General features: G+C 48.0%; 1 protein-coding gene across 1 annotated transcript in view; it reads left to right on the top strand.

Annotated features, from left to right (window-relative positions):
* Positions 1-16,248, top strand: part of MTOR (mechanistic target of rapamycin kinase) — a 123,129-nt gene that overhangs the window by 65,657 nt on the left and 41,224 nt on the right. Inside the window, exon 29 of the mRNA XM_026519856.4 lies at positions 15,472-15,547. Coding sequence (XP_026375641.1) covers positions 15,472-15,547 — 76 coding nt within the window. The remainder of the gene's footprint in view (positions 1-15,471; positions 15,548-16,248) is intronic.

Genomic DNA, 16,248 nt, shown 5'->3' with positions numbered 1-16,248 from the left:
TGTAGTTTATATCCACAGGATTTGCTCAGTTGTCTTTTTACGTACTTTCTCCCGTCAACAAGTGGGCCAGCATTAGCTTCTCCCACTTGGCATTTGACAAGGAGGTGCCGGAGAGGACAGCAGGGACAAAAATTCAGGAGTGACGGACATGACTCTGGGATGGTCATTCACGCTTCCATCCATCTGCAGACACAACAGAGGACAGGCCCATCCTTGGCCTGTGATTCAAAACTTGGAAAGTACATTAAATCATAGGGAGAGGAATCCCTGTCACCTAATAAATCCATATCTATAGTCTCATTTCCCTCTTCCTATGGAATATAGTCTGCAGATCTGAAGCTCTTCTCTCTCTGTGATATATATCCCTGAAAATAGGGTTACTGTCATTTCTCATGTACTGTGTTTGAAGGGCACTACTCCTTTGAAAACAAATGGGAAAAACCTGGGATTCAGCAAACCTTAAGTACTTAAAATGAGCTTTTCACTGAGAATGTCTACAGAGGTCCCTCCATCCTCAGATGGTAACAGACTCTGTCTTTGGAACATACTCTTGCTGTTTCCGTGTTACAGAGCCACCGGGGCAGTCCTCGTGCTGTTGCCATCCGGTGTGGGTCCTTCACACACGAGCCTTACACCTGACTACCCTCCTTCCCTGCCACGATCCCCCAGAGTCCTTTTCCAGTTGGGACTTCTGGCTCTCCAGAAAGCCACTTCTGTTCAGGAGGCTCAAGTTTCCGAACAGTTTTTTCCCCTCTAAATGAAAAAGCGGGAGGGACTCGGTTAGGTCAGGGTTTGTTTTCTCCCCTCGCTAGTGTCCTTGCCCACTGAGGGGTAAGGACGTGGCTGGCACCCTGTAGCAGCTTGTCGGCCCTCTCGGAAGAGCCTGTTCAGAGCCAGTGTCCGCTCTCTTGACACCAATACCCAGCCCAGCCGGGTGCTGCGGTCTGCCCGACGGCATTCACTAACACGAACCCGGCCCCAGCTGTCAGCATCCGACAGCCTGCTGAACCCAGGGAGGATCTTCAAGTCCATCTCCTAGCCAACAGCCAACACTGAGCTTGTGCCTTGCGTCCCACATAGCCACGTGGAGCGTCACGTGTGACCCTGCCGTCTTAGCACTCCCTGCAGCAACACGTTAGACCCAGGAACAGTGGGGCTTTATGGATTCCCAGCCAGCTTTTTGTTTGTTCTTCCCAGTGGCCGCTTCCCCGGCCCAAACAGGAAACTGTTATGAATAGATTTTCGTATTTGGGCAGAAAGTGAATCAGTCATTTGTATTTGCAACCCATGGAGCGATCCGTTCTAGGTAAGTTTGGATCAGAAGCATCTAGCTGTTTGCATGAATGCCTGCTCTCTGACATTTATGTTCTGAAAACCCATTTCTAACATGAGGTATAAGTTGGAGACAGAGGCTTTCCTTATTTGAAGATTTTCTTACATCACCTAAGCTGCCCAAATGTCAGTAAACTCCCACCCCAAATTAAAAAATTTAGCAAATTAGGAGTGTTTCCCATGCCAGAAGATTATCAGTCCTCCAAACATCCGCAACGCTGTGATGTCCTAGATTCTGAATTTCTGAAAGAAGGAAAAGTAAACCCTTGTTTTGAGTACAGCTAAGCCAATAGAGAAAACCAGGAAGGATGTGGCAGACTAGACCGGTTTTCCTTCTCCAAAAGGCTTTTACTCCCTTCTCTGCCCTTCAGCGAATAAAGTGACCATAAAAATGGGAATTAACTGAGAAAATCTGGAAAGCCTGTGTTGGACACCTTGCAGTTTTTCCTTTTCTCTATTTTGCTTGTGGTGAAAGAGGGTCAGCTTGGTGTTCCTGGGAAAGATGTTTATGAAAATCAAGCTTATATTCTTAATGAGAAAAGCCAGTGAGCTTTCACTTAGTCTGAAAGCTCTCAAAGACTTCACAGTCTAGGCTGTGCTGCCTTGGGCTGGCACCAAGGGCTGGAGGCGTTCAAGCAGCCCGGGGATTACAGAGCAGGGAAGGGCCTCAAGGTGGTCTCTCGTTCTACCCAAATGGGAGTGTCAGGTCTCATTTTCTTGAAAATGTCCCGGTTGGAGAGACTACCCCTATTCTAATGTATTCCTGTCCCTGCCTGCTCTTAAACCGTCACTTGCAAAATTGGTGAGAAAGAGACACAGCTACTCTCAGACCCAGACACTCAAGTTTATTGAATGAATTCATCTCAGAAGAACCTGCCTTGTTTTTAGTTTAATTGTGTATTAAATGGGGATATTTTACTTCTCCTAACGTCTTTTAATGAGTCACAGCTTGCTTTACTATATGCAGCCATTTCATACCTGACCCTTGTGTCACTCAGTCCTGTTTCTGTCTCAGCTAAAAGCCCACATCCATCCCAGAAGCTACCTCCATCTCATCCCGAAGCTTCTCATTTGCCCCTTCTACCGAAGAGTGCATTCCGGACAGGTTAGAAATCATTCTCTCCGGCCCCCTCCTAGAGTCTGTTATTCATTGTAGCACCCAGCCAAAGAGTCTGTCTCCGCTCCCCTTCAGACTTTGTAGCAAACACCGGTTCTATGAACCAGCATGCAAGTTTCAGAGCACGGTGACAGTGCTGGCCCAGCCTCAACTGTCTCACAGTTTAGTTGGAGAAACAGACAGCTGAGCTCTAGGGCAGTGTGACATGTGAGGACGGGGGCACAGAGGAGGAGTGCCTAACCCAGATGAGTTTGGGAAGGCCTCCCAAAGGGAGTGACCCCCAGGTTTCACAGAAAAAGGAGGAGGTAGCCAGGGGTGGGAGGGGGCACCGTGAGCAGGGTGCAGCTTTGTGAAAGACCTTGACTTAGTAGGAAGACCCAAGTATTTGAGCATGGCTTAAGAGTTGGGTGTGGGGGCTCCCCACCTAAGAGGTGGAGGGGAGCCAGGCCTGAGGGACTTGAGGAGTCCACATGAGGGGCGGGATTGCTACTGTGGAGACAGAGGGAGCTCTGAAAGGAATCTAAGCAGCTTTTACCTCTTGTTGCTGTTTTCCTGAGTCTCACCGGGAAAGTGGCCTTTTGTAGTTGGCAAACAAGATTTTTAACTGGAAATGGGTGGCTTAGAACATTAGAATTTCTTGAAATTGTAACAGATTCATATTAAATGCCCCGAAGGGATCATCTGGCTTGAGGATTAAGGAGGCGGTATATGAAGGACTTGAAATATTGGGTCTAGAATCAGGCAAAGCTGGGTTCCAGTCCCTTCCCATCACTTGAGAGTTATATGACCCTGGGCAAGTTATTTCTTTGGGATTACAGATCTGTGCAGTGGAGATGAAAATCATAACTACTTTACCTCACAGGATTTTTGGTTAAATAAAGCAAAGGTTAAAAATAGTTAAGGCATTTTTCAGTAAGAAAACTACATTTGTGGATGCTTGGGTGGCTCAGTCAGTTAAGCGTCTGCCTTCGGCTCAGATCATAATCCCAGGGTCCTGGGATCCAGTCCCGCATCAGGCTCCTTGCTCAGCAGGGAGCCTGCTTCTCCCTCTGCGCCACGCTTGTGCACTCGCTCTCTCTCTCTGTCTGACAAATAAGTAAATAAATAAAATCTTTAAAGAAGAAGAAGAAGAAACTGAATTTGGAGGAGTTAAACTACTAGAAATCAAGATTTATCATAAAGCTACCACAAGTAATTAAGGCAGTGTGATGTTGGCACGAGGATAGGCTCATAGATAAATGGAGCAGAATCGAATAACCAGAAACACCCGCACGTATGTAGACACTTGATTTAGGACAAGGGGGCACCACAGAACGGGGAGGAAAGGACGATCTTTTCAGTAAGTTCTTCCAGGTCAGCTAGGTAGCCTTATGGGGAGACGAGGGCTCTTGACCCTTACCTCACACCACACACGAAACTTCAAGTTCAGAGGAGGTTTGAGTTCTACATGTGAAAGGTAAAGACTAAAGCTTCTAGAAGGTAACATAGGAAATTATCTTTGGCATCTTGGGATAAGCAAAGAGTTCTTAAGCAAGATACAAAGAACACTAACCATCCAAAAAAACATTATCAAATGCAATAAAAGGAGTCATCTCTGTTCATTAGAAGACACTATGAAGAGAGTAAAAAGGCAAGAAGAGATCTCCGGTGCATATCTCTGTGTACATTGTCTCCAGAGGATATGTGGAACTCTTACCAAACATTTTTTTTTAGAAGTAGCCAAGTTAAAGATTGCCAAGAGATGTCAATAGGCACTTATTTCACAAAAGAGGATCTCCACAGGGCCAGTGAACGCAGGAAAGGCTGCTCAAGCTCATTCGTCATGATGGCAGTTCAAATTGAAACTATTGCATGCCACCACTACACACCAATTAAAATGACTACAGTGGAAAACACTCACAGTAGCCAGTGTTGACGAAGATGTGGAGTGGCTGGGATTTTCATCTACTTCCCATGGAAATGTCAATTGGGAAAAACCACTTTGGAGAGCAATTTGCCAGTGTCCTCGAAAGCTGAACATACCCCATAACCCAGCAGTTCTACTCTAGGCATAGTCCCAACAGAAATGCGAACACACGTGCACCAAAGACACATACAAGAATGTTTGTAGGAACACCACACTCATACTAGCCAAGAGCCAATGGCCACCTACATGCCCATAAGCGACCAGATGACTAAGTTGTGGTACATTCAGAGTGAAGTCGTCTTCAGCAGTAGAAGGGCAAACTCCCGTAGTGTGCAGCAGCATACATGTATCTCCCAACGTCATGTTGAGTGTTTAGGTGATGTTCAAAGGCTGGCAAAACGAACCAGTTGTGTCAGAAGTCAGATAATTGTTGCCTGTGGAGATGAGGGAGGGAGCCACGGTCGGGCGAAGCCTCTGTTGTTGTGTGTTGTGTTCTGTTTCTTGGTCTGGGTAGCAGTTACCAGGGTATGTTCACTTTGTGATGATTTGTCAAGCTGTATCCTATGTATACTTGTGTATATATGTGTGTGTTATACTTCAACTAGAAGTGGATTCAAAAATAGGTAGGGCACACGAAACAGTAGTGGCAGACACGTAGTGTCCAGCAAATAGTAGTATTATTTAGGGGCACCTAGGTGGATCAGGGGGTTACTTATCTGACTCTTGGTTTTGGTTCAGGTCGTGATCTCAGGGTTGTGAGATAGAGCCCCATATCCAGCTCTGTGCTGAGTGGAGAGTCTGAGATTCCCTTTCCCGCTCCTTCTGTGCCCACCCCCCCAGCTTGTTCTCTTTCTCTCTCTCAAATAATGTTTAAAAAAAAAAAAAAAAACAGGTACCATTATTTAAGTATACAGTTATCTCACCAGAAGAGCCTTCCCTGCCCTCCGGAATCTCAAGGAGGCCCCCAACATTAGTCTCCATCCAAGCGCTCTGTTTTCTTCATGGTATTTACCTTCACAGCACTTATTTTGGGGTTTTTTTGTTTTGCGTATCTACTTGACCTGTAAGCTCTGCAAAAGCAAAGACCTTATCTGTCATTATTTACCACAGTATCTCTAACATTTAGCTATTAGCATAAAGCCTGAGGCCAAAGATGTCCTTCATTGGAACTTGTCAAGTGAAAGAATGAATTCCTAGCAAAAGGTTTTCTTTGCCTAAATAAACAACTGTCACGGAGACTTAGAGTCTCTCTCCATGGTCATTGGCAGTACTTTGTCATGGTGACGCCTTCATCGTTGGCCACCGCATTCTGTCCTGTTCCGAGTCCATTTTTCTTCTGTAGGTCTTAGTCACAGAATCAGAGGAGGTGGGAACTGGAAGCATTGAGATCATTTGGTTCAACCTTGTATTTTAATCAATAACTGGAGGCAGCGTCCTTAGTGTATAATCACTTTGTCTTCCTGGAAACCATTGATTTGTGTCTCACCCCTCTTTCTTTACATTTGACGATGACCAGCAGGAGAATCACAGAGCATTTGGGGCAGCGTTTTGTCCTGCTCTACCTTATTGCGGAGGCCTATGTAACTGGTGTATCTGATTACTTCAACCTGCATCAGCCTGTTACTGAACCGTCATCGTGGCCTGGGGGGGCCAGGTGCAGCAGCTCATGTTGAAGACAGAACAAAGTAACATGTCCTCATAAAAACAGCTGCATCTCTGGGCAGCTGTATTCCCCATAATTTATCCAGGAACCTGGCACATCTTGCTGTCCCGAAAGGGGATGAAATGCCCATTATGTTGCAATAGCAGAAAGTCCCTCTTAGCTGGAGACAAGACCCTGTCCGAGATGCAGGATAAGACCACACGTTCATACCCAGCCGCCCTGGGACTGCAGAGCTTCCCTTTGGGCCGGACCTCCGCCACCCTGACGTAGGCCGCACTAACGAGAAAAGAGGACTGTAATTCTTCGAGAATGTTAGAGAAATGAGCCAGTTGTGCCAGAGCAGCCAGTTAACGGCAAGCATGCCTGGGCTTTGCAGTCTACGGCCGAGGGGCTAGAAGGGTGCATAAAACCCACTCTGTGTCTTAATTCTAAACACATGTCCCCAAGATGTCACCACCGTGTTGCTTGGAAGTATGAGTCTTGCTTTTCCCTTTGTTTCCTGGCTTCCAGAAAAGGTACAGAGTCTTGTTCTTTTCCCCTACCTCTGCTGGAAGAAAAAGCCCTCAGGCCAGAGAGGTGAGGATTTGCTCAAAGCTCCTCACTTCTCGACAAAAACACATTCCAAACCTCTGGGCTCATGCTGACTTCAGAAGCGCAGTGTGCCTCTAGGAATCTGTCCCCCTCATGGGGCAGCTCCTTGCAGCAGAGGGTGCACGGACTGGGTAAGCCCCCATGCAGCCAGAGCACAAGCACAGACTGAATCTCCCAAGCCCCGTCTTTTTCTGTAATGCCCTCTTACATGCAGCCGGACCGAAGAGGTCAGGTCTCTCGCCAGTCACCGGTAGAGCATACATGTATTCCCAGCTGTTCTGAAGACTTCCTACAGCTTCCCTGTACAACAGCTTGTCTTTATAGAGCACCTTCAAAACCCCAAGGAAGGCTGCTTTTCAGTGCAGAAAGCTGGCCATCAGCGAGGAGCGGGACAAAGGGAAGAGTCCTGGGGTTTCTCCCAAAGATGACCAAAAGGACAGCGGGTCTTTCATTGCAGCCCAAGACCAAAGGGGGAAGCTTGTGGTAGTACAGTAGTAAATGTCTGCCCCTCCACTGTATCTCGCTCCCCCTCCGGGATGCCTTGAGATTTAATGGGACCTCTCTTATGGTGAGTTAGAGAAGCTGCTTCTGAGTTCCGTGTACCACGGGGGGCAGCGCAGACAGGGCTTACCGCTGGCAATTAAACCATGTCCCAGTGCTCTGAAACCTTGAATGACGTTGCCATATCGTGATTCAGAGATGTTAAAGTGCGCGTCTTAAAACTGATGAAATGCCGTAGGTGCTGGGTTCTGCCCCAAACCCGCCTCTGACACTGTCTGGTGATGGCCGCCTGTGCTGGTGGTGACACAACGCGTCTCTCCAGGTTCTTTTGGTCGTCTTGTAGGCTATGAATCTTGGTAGCCCACTGATAGCATGTCACGGTCATCTTCTGTCAGCCTGTCCTGACCCGGAAGTAGGCTTATTTTTCTCTTTTCCCTCATTCCAGAATGGGCATTGGCATTTCTACAGTGTGGCCTCTCTCCTGAATGGAGCAGGTGGCCATCTCTCCTCTGCTTACCCAGTTACTTGGGGAGGGCTCAACGCTGCCAGGTCACTAGAGCCGGGTCATTTACATTTTGTGTCTCAGCTTCATCCCCATAAGGGACTGGGTCAGAGCTCGTGGACATCGGGAAGCCAGGAAGTCAGGATGTTAGCCCAAATGTCAACTCGGCTTAGGAGTCAGGGTAGTTGAAAATGAGCTTTGGGTTCACCCAAGCAGCCCAGCCCCCTTCTGTTCCCTTCCTGACAGCTCCTTTTTCTGCTCGTCTCTCTCAGAGCTCTTCATTTCGCTCTGGATATGAAGAAGCGGAAAGGAGGAGAAAAACCTCCAGGCATCACCAGGAAAGGAGCAGTGCTCATTGTTGTAGAATAAAAAGATAATGGCCAATTTGTCAAGAAGTGTTGACAAGAAAGATAAAGTTGGAAGTAATTAACTGGCCGACATGTTGGGAGTGATGTGTCTGCCAATGGCTCCCTAAATCAGCCGGAGCCTTGGAAATGTGACAGCCATTCATCATTTTTACAGCACGCCTGTGACAGGCCCCTGGGTTGGAAACCCGGCCAGCACAAATCGTGTGCCTTGACACTCTGGGGCCTCACGGCCTCACAGTGCCTTACACCGGGTTGTGCTTGGGCACCTGGGCCCCACGTCCAGCCACAGGGGTGCCTGGAGGTGATGTGTCACGTGGGACAGTTTGCCTGGCTTCTCGCTCAGCACTGTGTTGGTCCTCAGGGGATGGGCGCTCTGCTTCCCAGAGCCGGCCTTGCAGACTTCTGCTGGGCAGGTCACTCACTGTACGTGGGAGAGCGCTGAGTGTGTGCTCCTGAGCAGCGCGCCCGGGGGCCGCTAATCTGATGCGGGTCTGTCCGCCACCAGCCAAGAAAGTGCGCCCGGGAGACTGATCACAGGCATGGGAGCCATGGGCAGGACGAGATCGTGGAGCTGTTAAAAGTAATTACCAAGACTAGATCAAGTGGGAAACGTCTCTGTTATGTGAAAAAGCAAAATATAAAATTATATGAATGTTCTGCTCACCACTTAATTATATAGAATAGCTATAGGTGAAAACAATATTTTTTAAAAGGTGGTTAAGTTGCAGTGAAAGACATACTTCCCCTCTCCAATCTTGGAAAGATAGGATTTTTTTGTCTCCCCTGACCCTAATCTCTGTCTCTACACAGTTGTTAGCATTCTGTCTTTTTTTATTCTTGAAAATCCCCACTTTCTCACATACAGATTTAGCATGTCCTCTAGGTATTGTGACAGACGTACCATTTAAACTGTGACCGAGGGAAAGGGTGAAGACCAAGCAAGACTCAGGAACCCATTTGATTGTCCAAGGCAGGCCCCCTCTTCTGCATCAAATCTTTTTTTATCTTGATGCCTTAGGTGCCTTAGAGCACCAGGAACACCAAATGTCCCAGCTTTGAAACCTCCTGACGAGGCTGGCCTTCCCTTTGTTAATATGTAGGAAAGGAGTCAAGTGACTTTTCCTGAGTTCCCGAAGCAGAAAAGGGAAGTTTGACCCTAACAGAGCCAGGGATGCTATTGTCATCCCTGACTCTGGCTTTCGGTGGATGACTGAGGCCAACCCACCTGCCTTCACTTTCCGCCTGCCTGCGTTTAAATTGTCCCTCATGGCCTCTCTCCGTGTCACACTTCAGATGCTCTCACGTTGCCTTCTGTCTTCACTGCTGGCCTTTTGCTTTTCACTTACCCTATTCAGAGAGAGGCTGTTGCATCCTTGAGTTCCCCAGAGTCCCAGGGTAACTGCCTGATAAAGACATTGGGACCCAGCCAGCTTCAGATCTTCCTGGCTCTGTGCAGGAATCAAGCTGTTCTGTTTTTAATCATGCTTGGGGCACAGAGCTAAGTCTCGGGGCTCAGAGAAGGGTCAGGGAATGGTCTGAAGCAGTTACCCCTCTATAGGAGAAGCAAGATAGACTGCTCGATGCAGTGGTAAGGACCCAAAGCAGTGTCCAGCTTGGCCTCATCTCAGCTGGTCAGGAGCTTCTCGTCAGACCCGCCAGGGTCCCCATCGGCTGTGTTGCATGTGTCACCAGCGTAGCGCTAAGGGAATTCAGGGAATTCTTACTTGACAGGGAACCAAGTAAAACACAGACTCTGGTCTGCACTCGAAATAGACAGGAGAAAGAAGGCCCAGAGCCATTTGGGAAACGAGTGCATAATGTTCTCATAAATTCCTGATGGGAGCACTAGGAAAGCCTAAGTGGTCCCCCAGATGTGACCGCAGATGCTCCTTATTTGACTGACTTTCCGACAGGCTCGGGCTTTGCTCTTAATGGCCTAAAGGTCACCGAGGCACCAAGGCTAAGAGATGCGATCGATAACCAGATGAGCCATACAAGAAAGAATTAGTTATCAGGCCAAATTACTTTGGATTTGACATCAGTCTAGAAGCCTGTGGAGCAATGACTTCGAAACCCCTTCAGGAAACAGCGGAATTCCTCAGGTCATTTGGATGCCAAGCAGAAACCCTCTTACTGCTGTGGTCAGCACTAAGACCTTGCGCAGTTAGCGACTAACCGTTTCGGTTAGTCGCATCCTGCACGTGAAAAGCACTGAGGAAAGGCTCGAAAGGGAGAGTCATGGAGAAGTAAGCAGGGCCCCCCCAGCCCTAGCTCCTTAGCCATCACTCTTGCTGGGGCGCCTGCTAAGGCCATGGGACAAGCTCCTTCACGTCGGCGTCACTTACCCTAGCACTTTCCCTGCTTCCGAAGAGGAATTTTTGGATAGTGGGGAGAAAAGATGTTTGGTGTAATCTGTGTGCTAGGGAAGGCGTTGAAGCAGTTTCTTGTCCTTATTTGTTAATTCGGCCCAACTCTAGAAAGCGTTTCCCTTAGTTGGCAAGAATTTTCTCAGTTTCTAGTTCTCAACTCAGCTTCCCTTAATAAAAATTAAATCTTGGGGTGGGAAAGGGGAGGTGGGGAATGAGTGAAAGTGCTATCATTGCCTCTTCCCCCCCTGCTCTCCTCCCTCACTGTGTTTGCTTGTCTGTCTCTTCACAGTCTCTCTAACCCCGGGTTCAGTGGTGGGTGCTGGGATTTGTTACGTGGATAGGCCATTTCTGGTTGCTCTGTAGATTCGTGACTGTAAGTTCTCAACTGGCTGCTCCCGCCGGAAGATGGAGCAGAATGCAGATATACCCCACTGCCATGTGAAGACGGCTGTGGGATTCGCCACCCACCAGATGACAAAGCTCTCTTTTCCTTGGGGCCTCAGCGCTTGTCCAGAGGAGGTGGGAAATCCGTCAACATGTCACCCCAGCACACCGTTCTCGTGGGCACGTTGCTGCCTAACCTCCAACTCTCTCAGCTTGTTTGTTGTGAGATCTTTTTACCTGGACTGATGTCAGTGGGGTCTGGTTTGTGTCGTTGAGCCGGGGCTTGGCGCAGTTTGCCCTGTTTAAGCCTGCAGCAGTAATAGGGAGAGACTGAGGGCCACGCAAGGGAGCGTTTAGAGAATGGACTCTAGAAGACTCCCAGCTGCCCCATAAAACAAGAGCTCCTCATTAAGGGGGCTTTGAGTAAAGGTGATTTTGTCCTACGAGCCAAACATACAGTCTCTCCCTTCAGTCTCATAAAACCACATCTGAGTTTAAACGGGAAGTATTTCAGAGGACAGCTGCGTGTCACGCAAGTAGCCAGGAGATTGGGCGCTTAGCTGCTGAGTTTCCAGCAGGCACTTATCTGTCCCACGCTTTGTAGTCTGGGCTATGTCCGTGAGCCTGGCAGCCTCAAACAGGCTGCCTTGGAAAAGCCCGCTCTGGCCACCTGGCTGGCCTGGTTGGGAGGCTTCAAGGCATATCAACAGCTTCTGAAAGGAAAGGGGAAATAGAGATGGGAGCTCGGGGGTCAGAGGGGAGTGTCAGCCACGGCATCCCTGAGGAAGTTAAAATGAAAGCCTGGCAGGGCTGCCTTCTCCTGCACAGCGAATTACGTAGAGAGAGTTAGCTCCTACACGCCGTCCAGTGCCTGCTTTCCTTCCCTGCACAGCTGTTCACATGTGCCTGCTGATGCCAGGGTAGAAGGCTAAGGCACTATCCCTCACAATGCAGAGCTTACAGCACACCCTTAGTTATTACTAAAGATCTTTTGTAACGGTACAGTAGCCTGTGACCTGGGCCACAGGTGATTGATATGTAAAACGGGACTATTAATATTAGTGTCTACTTCATTGAGTTGAGATAATACATATAAGCAGTAAGCCCAGTGCCTGGTACATGCAGTAAGCTCTCAATAAATTGAGGTTTCTTTTCGTTGTTATGATAATACATTGCCTCCCACAATGGAACACCAGAAGTCATGGAGGAAGGAGAAAAAGTTAAGGTCCCAAACAACCAAGAGTTTTATTGACGTACTTCTCGAACTTCCGCATGAGCGGTCGCGCCCTCCAGCAACCTTGCAGCGCACGTGGGGGACTCCATGGAAGGCAGGAAGAGAAAAAGTAGCTTGGGGAGAAAATCCTATAGGAAAATAAAGGGGGAGCAGGGAGGAAGAAAGGATAAACAGGATAGCAGCTGGCTAACTTAAAATCCCTGCTCTGAACCATCAGCCGTAGGTGTGTACCGTCCCCTTTCCTTCAGGTCCTCGATTCAGAGGCCAGGGATTTCATATTTGAAAGGGACCCTTTCTCAGACTGATGCCACTCCTTTTTCATGGCTATGTTTTAGTCCACTTAGTCAAAGTTGTAATTTTGCCGTGATTGTCCATACTCCTGCACAGAGCTTATCAGGAGTCTCGTGGCACACCTCCAGATTTCCTGGCAGTTGCTACAGGCCTGGTTGGTGGTTCCTCCAAGGAACTCAGCCCCTCTCTTTCCTTCCCACTGGGCTCTGTCTGCAGCCTCCCCTGCCTCCGCCCACATTTAGGTGGGAAGTGAGGTGACTCACTTGGACTTTCCCTTAAAGGAGTGGGGGCCATATGATGAGTTTGGGTTGTTTTTGTGTGTGTTTGTTTTTAATTTGCAAAGCTAAGTTGGTCTGTCCTTAGAGGAGGGATATCAAAGCTGTAGCAATATGAAGGGAAAATTCATATTTTTCCTCTGAGGTTCCTAATTACTGCTTCCTGATTTGGGCCAGTTTGTTGTAAAGCTCTCCTTTTTATGCATGATGAGTGGGAGAGTGGAGTGGGGAGAACCTTTTGCTTGTCTCTGGTTTTGTGTTGCTTTGTCCTGAGTGAGGCAAGCTGTGGCAATGTTTGTAATTTGTTCTTGAAAATAGCATATGCTCCAGAATACAAGATTGGAAGACATTTAGTGAAACTCCTGGATTTTTATGTCTGATTCTTAGAGTTAACTTCTTTTGCTTTAGGCAGGGAACACATTGTCTTCCTCACCAGAGCAGTTAATATTTCTATCACGGCCATCCCAATAGTCCACACTGGAACCAGAAAGAATATATGGACTATATAATTATATATATTTACATATGGTGTGTTACATATTTGATGATAATATATAAAATATACTTTGGCTTTCTTTTTTCCTGTCTTTTTATGCTTCCCAAATTTCTATTTGGGTTCAAGAAACTAGATAATCACAAATCTGTACCCAGTAATATTGATTATTAATACAGCTTACCCAGCCCTGCGTGAGTGAGCTTGTTAGAAAGACTTGTACGGGGTTTCTGGCTGGCTCAGTTGGTGGAGCATGCAACTCTTGATCTCGGGGTGGTGAGTTCAAGCCCCATGTTAGGTGTAGAGCTTACTTTAAATTAATAAAATAACCTCATTTAGGACTTCCTGAAAGAAACTATGATGTTATGACTTCTTTTTGAAATCAGAAACATTTCTGAGTCCTGCGGCAGACTAACTTACAGAGAACATTCTGGCTCATTGCTTTGCTTAGGACCAGCAGAGAAGTACAGGTGGGTCTGCCCAGTAGATCCCACATGAGTCACCTGTCTGCTATAAATAAAGGAGTGGGACATCCGTACAGTGACCTTGGCCTCCAGTTGCAGAGCCTAGAGCCTGGGCACCCTCCTCAAATAGTCCTTGTCAGGGTGAATTTGGAACCCACACTGATGATTTCCCAATCCTGGCTTGAGTCTCAACCTTAGATGTGTGTTTTTTTCTGTACACAAGCCTATGGCTGTGTTTCTAGCAACCTTTACTCTTAGACAAAATCAGATGAAGGAAGAAGCATTTATAAAGATCTGCCTAGCAATTTCATACCCCTTATTTCATTTCATTCCCTGAAAAATCCTGTGGAAGAGGTGGGATTAGCCCCATTTTATAGATGAGAAGTTTAAAACTCAAAAAAGAAGAGTTGTCTATGGTCGTGCGGTTTAGAGGTAGAACAGCCGGACCTCTAGAAATGTAGCCCAGGCTTCCTGGCCCCACATGCAGAGCTGCTTCGCCCTGCGCTCACCTCAGCAAAGGACAGTCACAAGATTGCTTCAGATCATCCAGGGACCGTCCCTGTGCACCGTAGGCCTGAGGGAAAATTGCTGGCTTTTCGGGCCTGAGTCTCCCCAGGAGCGAAACAAGACTGGTAATACCTTTCCTGCCCACTCTCTCAGGGATGTGTGAGGTCAAAGGAGTGACAGGTTGGAACGATTATTTGAAATGTGTTTTGTAAACATGAGGCATTAGGTTATTACTTTCACAAATGTTAACTTCTCTGGTTTGACAGATTATGGGCAGTTCCTTCATGGTTTTATTGGAATAAATGTGGTGGAATTTGAATTTTTAAAAATAATATTTATCCCAGCAATCTCTTGCCATATTACCACACTAAACCCAAATCTGGAATTTCCCAAAACCACTTAAAAATTAATTCTAGTCAAATAGACAGTTTGTACTTAGGGCAGTAAACTGGATCCCTTGCTTATTAGAACAGTCTAGACTCCCAAGCTGGACTGTCAGAGTTTGTTCCCCACCTGTGAACAGATAACATCACTGTTGGCCCATGACTTTCTCAGGCCTGCTTCGTCCCTCGTTTCCTTCCTGAACAGAAGCGTTGGCTTCATTGCCATTTCCCCTCGTACGTACGTTCCTGTTGGAACAAGGGTCTCAGCCCTGCTCTGTCCAGCTTCCAGGACCTCTCCGCAGCCTCTCTGGTGAACCAGGTGCAGGCACAGACCGTCGCTGCTACTGCCTGGTTGTCCCGACACATTGCAGTCTCCCGGTCGGCCCCAGTGGCCGTGTGCTGCCCACCGATGACAGCAGAGTTGTGTTGTCAGTGAAAAACATCATTCCGCCAGACACCAGGCACGTGATCCCGGGTGGGGTCCCTTTGCTGCCCACTGCAGAGGGAGGGGGTGGTTCTTGAAGAGGGTCTAAGGAAGCGTCCAGCTTCAAAGGAGATGGGCTCTATCAGGGGAGCAGTCATTGCACAGCCACAGTTCCTGGGGTGCTCTGTCACTAATAGGAGTGACCCAGCCTCAGCGCCACTTCTGTGTCTTATTCCTGGAGGCAACTGATGAGAGGAAGTGAAAGTTAAAAGTTCAGAGGGACCTCATCTGGTTATGTTCTACAACTGGGCCAATTTGGGACCCAGGGAATCTAGTTTTTAGAAAACAGGCACATGCTGCCCGACTGACCATTTCTGAGGGGAAACCAGTCTGTGCTGGCTGGAGAAAGGGCCGCAGAGCCAGCGAGGCTTCCTGTCTACCAGACACTGCCCCCTCAAAACCAGGAGTGTGGGATCAAGATGAAGTCATCCCTCCGATGAAGTCATTCGGGCTCAGCTTGCTGGGTGGTCATACACAATCACGGCTGTCTTTGCATCTGCAAGACGTGGTCCCCAACGTGCCAGGGAGCCATCTGCCCGCGATGACCCCTGCACCTCCTGCCCTCTGACGTGTTGAGTGTAACCACCTCTTCCTTTTGTTTTCCCAGCATCAATAATAAGCTCCAGCAGCCGGAGGCAGCCGCGGGGGTGTTAGAGTATGCCATGAAACACTTCGGAGAGCTGGTAAGTGCCTCGTTCCTTTTGGAAGAGCAAGAGGTAGAAACGTGGCTAGGGAGGCCCTCGGCCACAACCCTGAGAAAGTTACTTTCCTTTTCTGCTTTTTCCCCGATCGGGGATGTCCGATGCTGACTTTCCTGTATCGTAAGGATGAAGGAGACAGTGGCTTTGTGGACTGTACTCAAACCAAATACCGATCGTGAGGACAGAATCTGATGAGTAGTAATAGCTGGTATTTATCAAACTCTTGGCGTGTGCCTGGCACTTTGCTGCATACTCTCTATATTCCATCTCCTTCCGTCCTCACGACGGCCTTCTGGACAGAGGTCCGATTGTTACCCCATTCTCCGGGAAAGGGGCCTGTGGTCCCAACAGCGTAACAGCCTTGCCCGAGCAGACAGTGAATCAGTGGCCGAGCCAGAACTTGAACCCAAGCAGTCTGGCATCATCTGTATCACCCTGACCTGAGTTATTTCGTGTTGTCTGTGGCAGTAGCATTGCCACGGGTGCACAGTAATGCTCAGTACGTGCCTCAGACGAAACCATAGCCAATCCTCCAGAAAACAGCATACTGTAATTTATACGTGCTGTTGAGGAATTGTTCCATTTCATTATTGCTCACATAGCTTTTTCTCTCCGGCCATCTTTGCCTTATCAATATTAAAATGTTTCCATTACCCTCTGTGGTCCTGGGAGGGTGCTTTGGT

The sequence above is a fragment of the Ursus arctos genome, unplaced genomic scaffold, assembly GCF_023065955.2.
Source record: "Ursus arctos isolate Adak ecotype North America unplaced genomic scaffold, UrsArc2.0 scaffold_32, whole genome shotgun sequence".
In the NCBI taxonomy this organism is placed as follows: domain Eukaryota; kingdom Metazoa; phylum Chordata; class Mammalia; order Carnivora; family Ursidae; genus Ursus; species Ursus arctos.
This window is presented reverse-complemented; position numbering and strand designations above follow the sequence as displayed.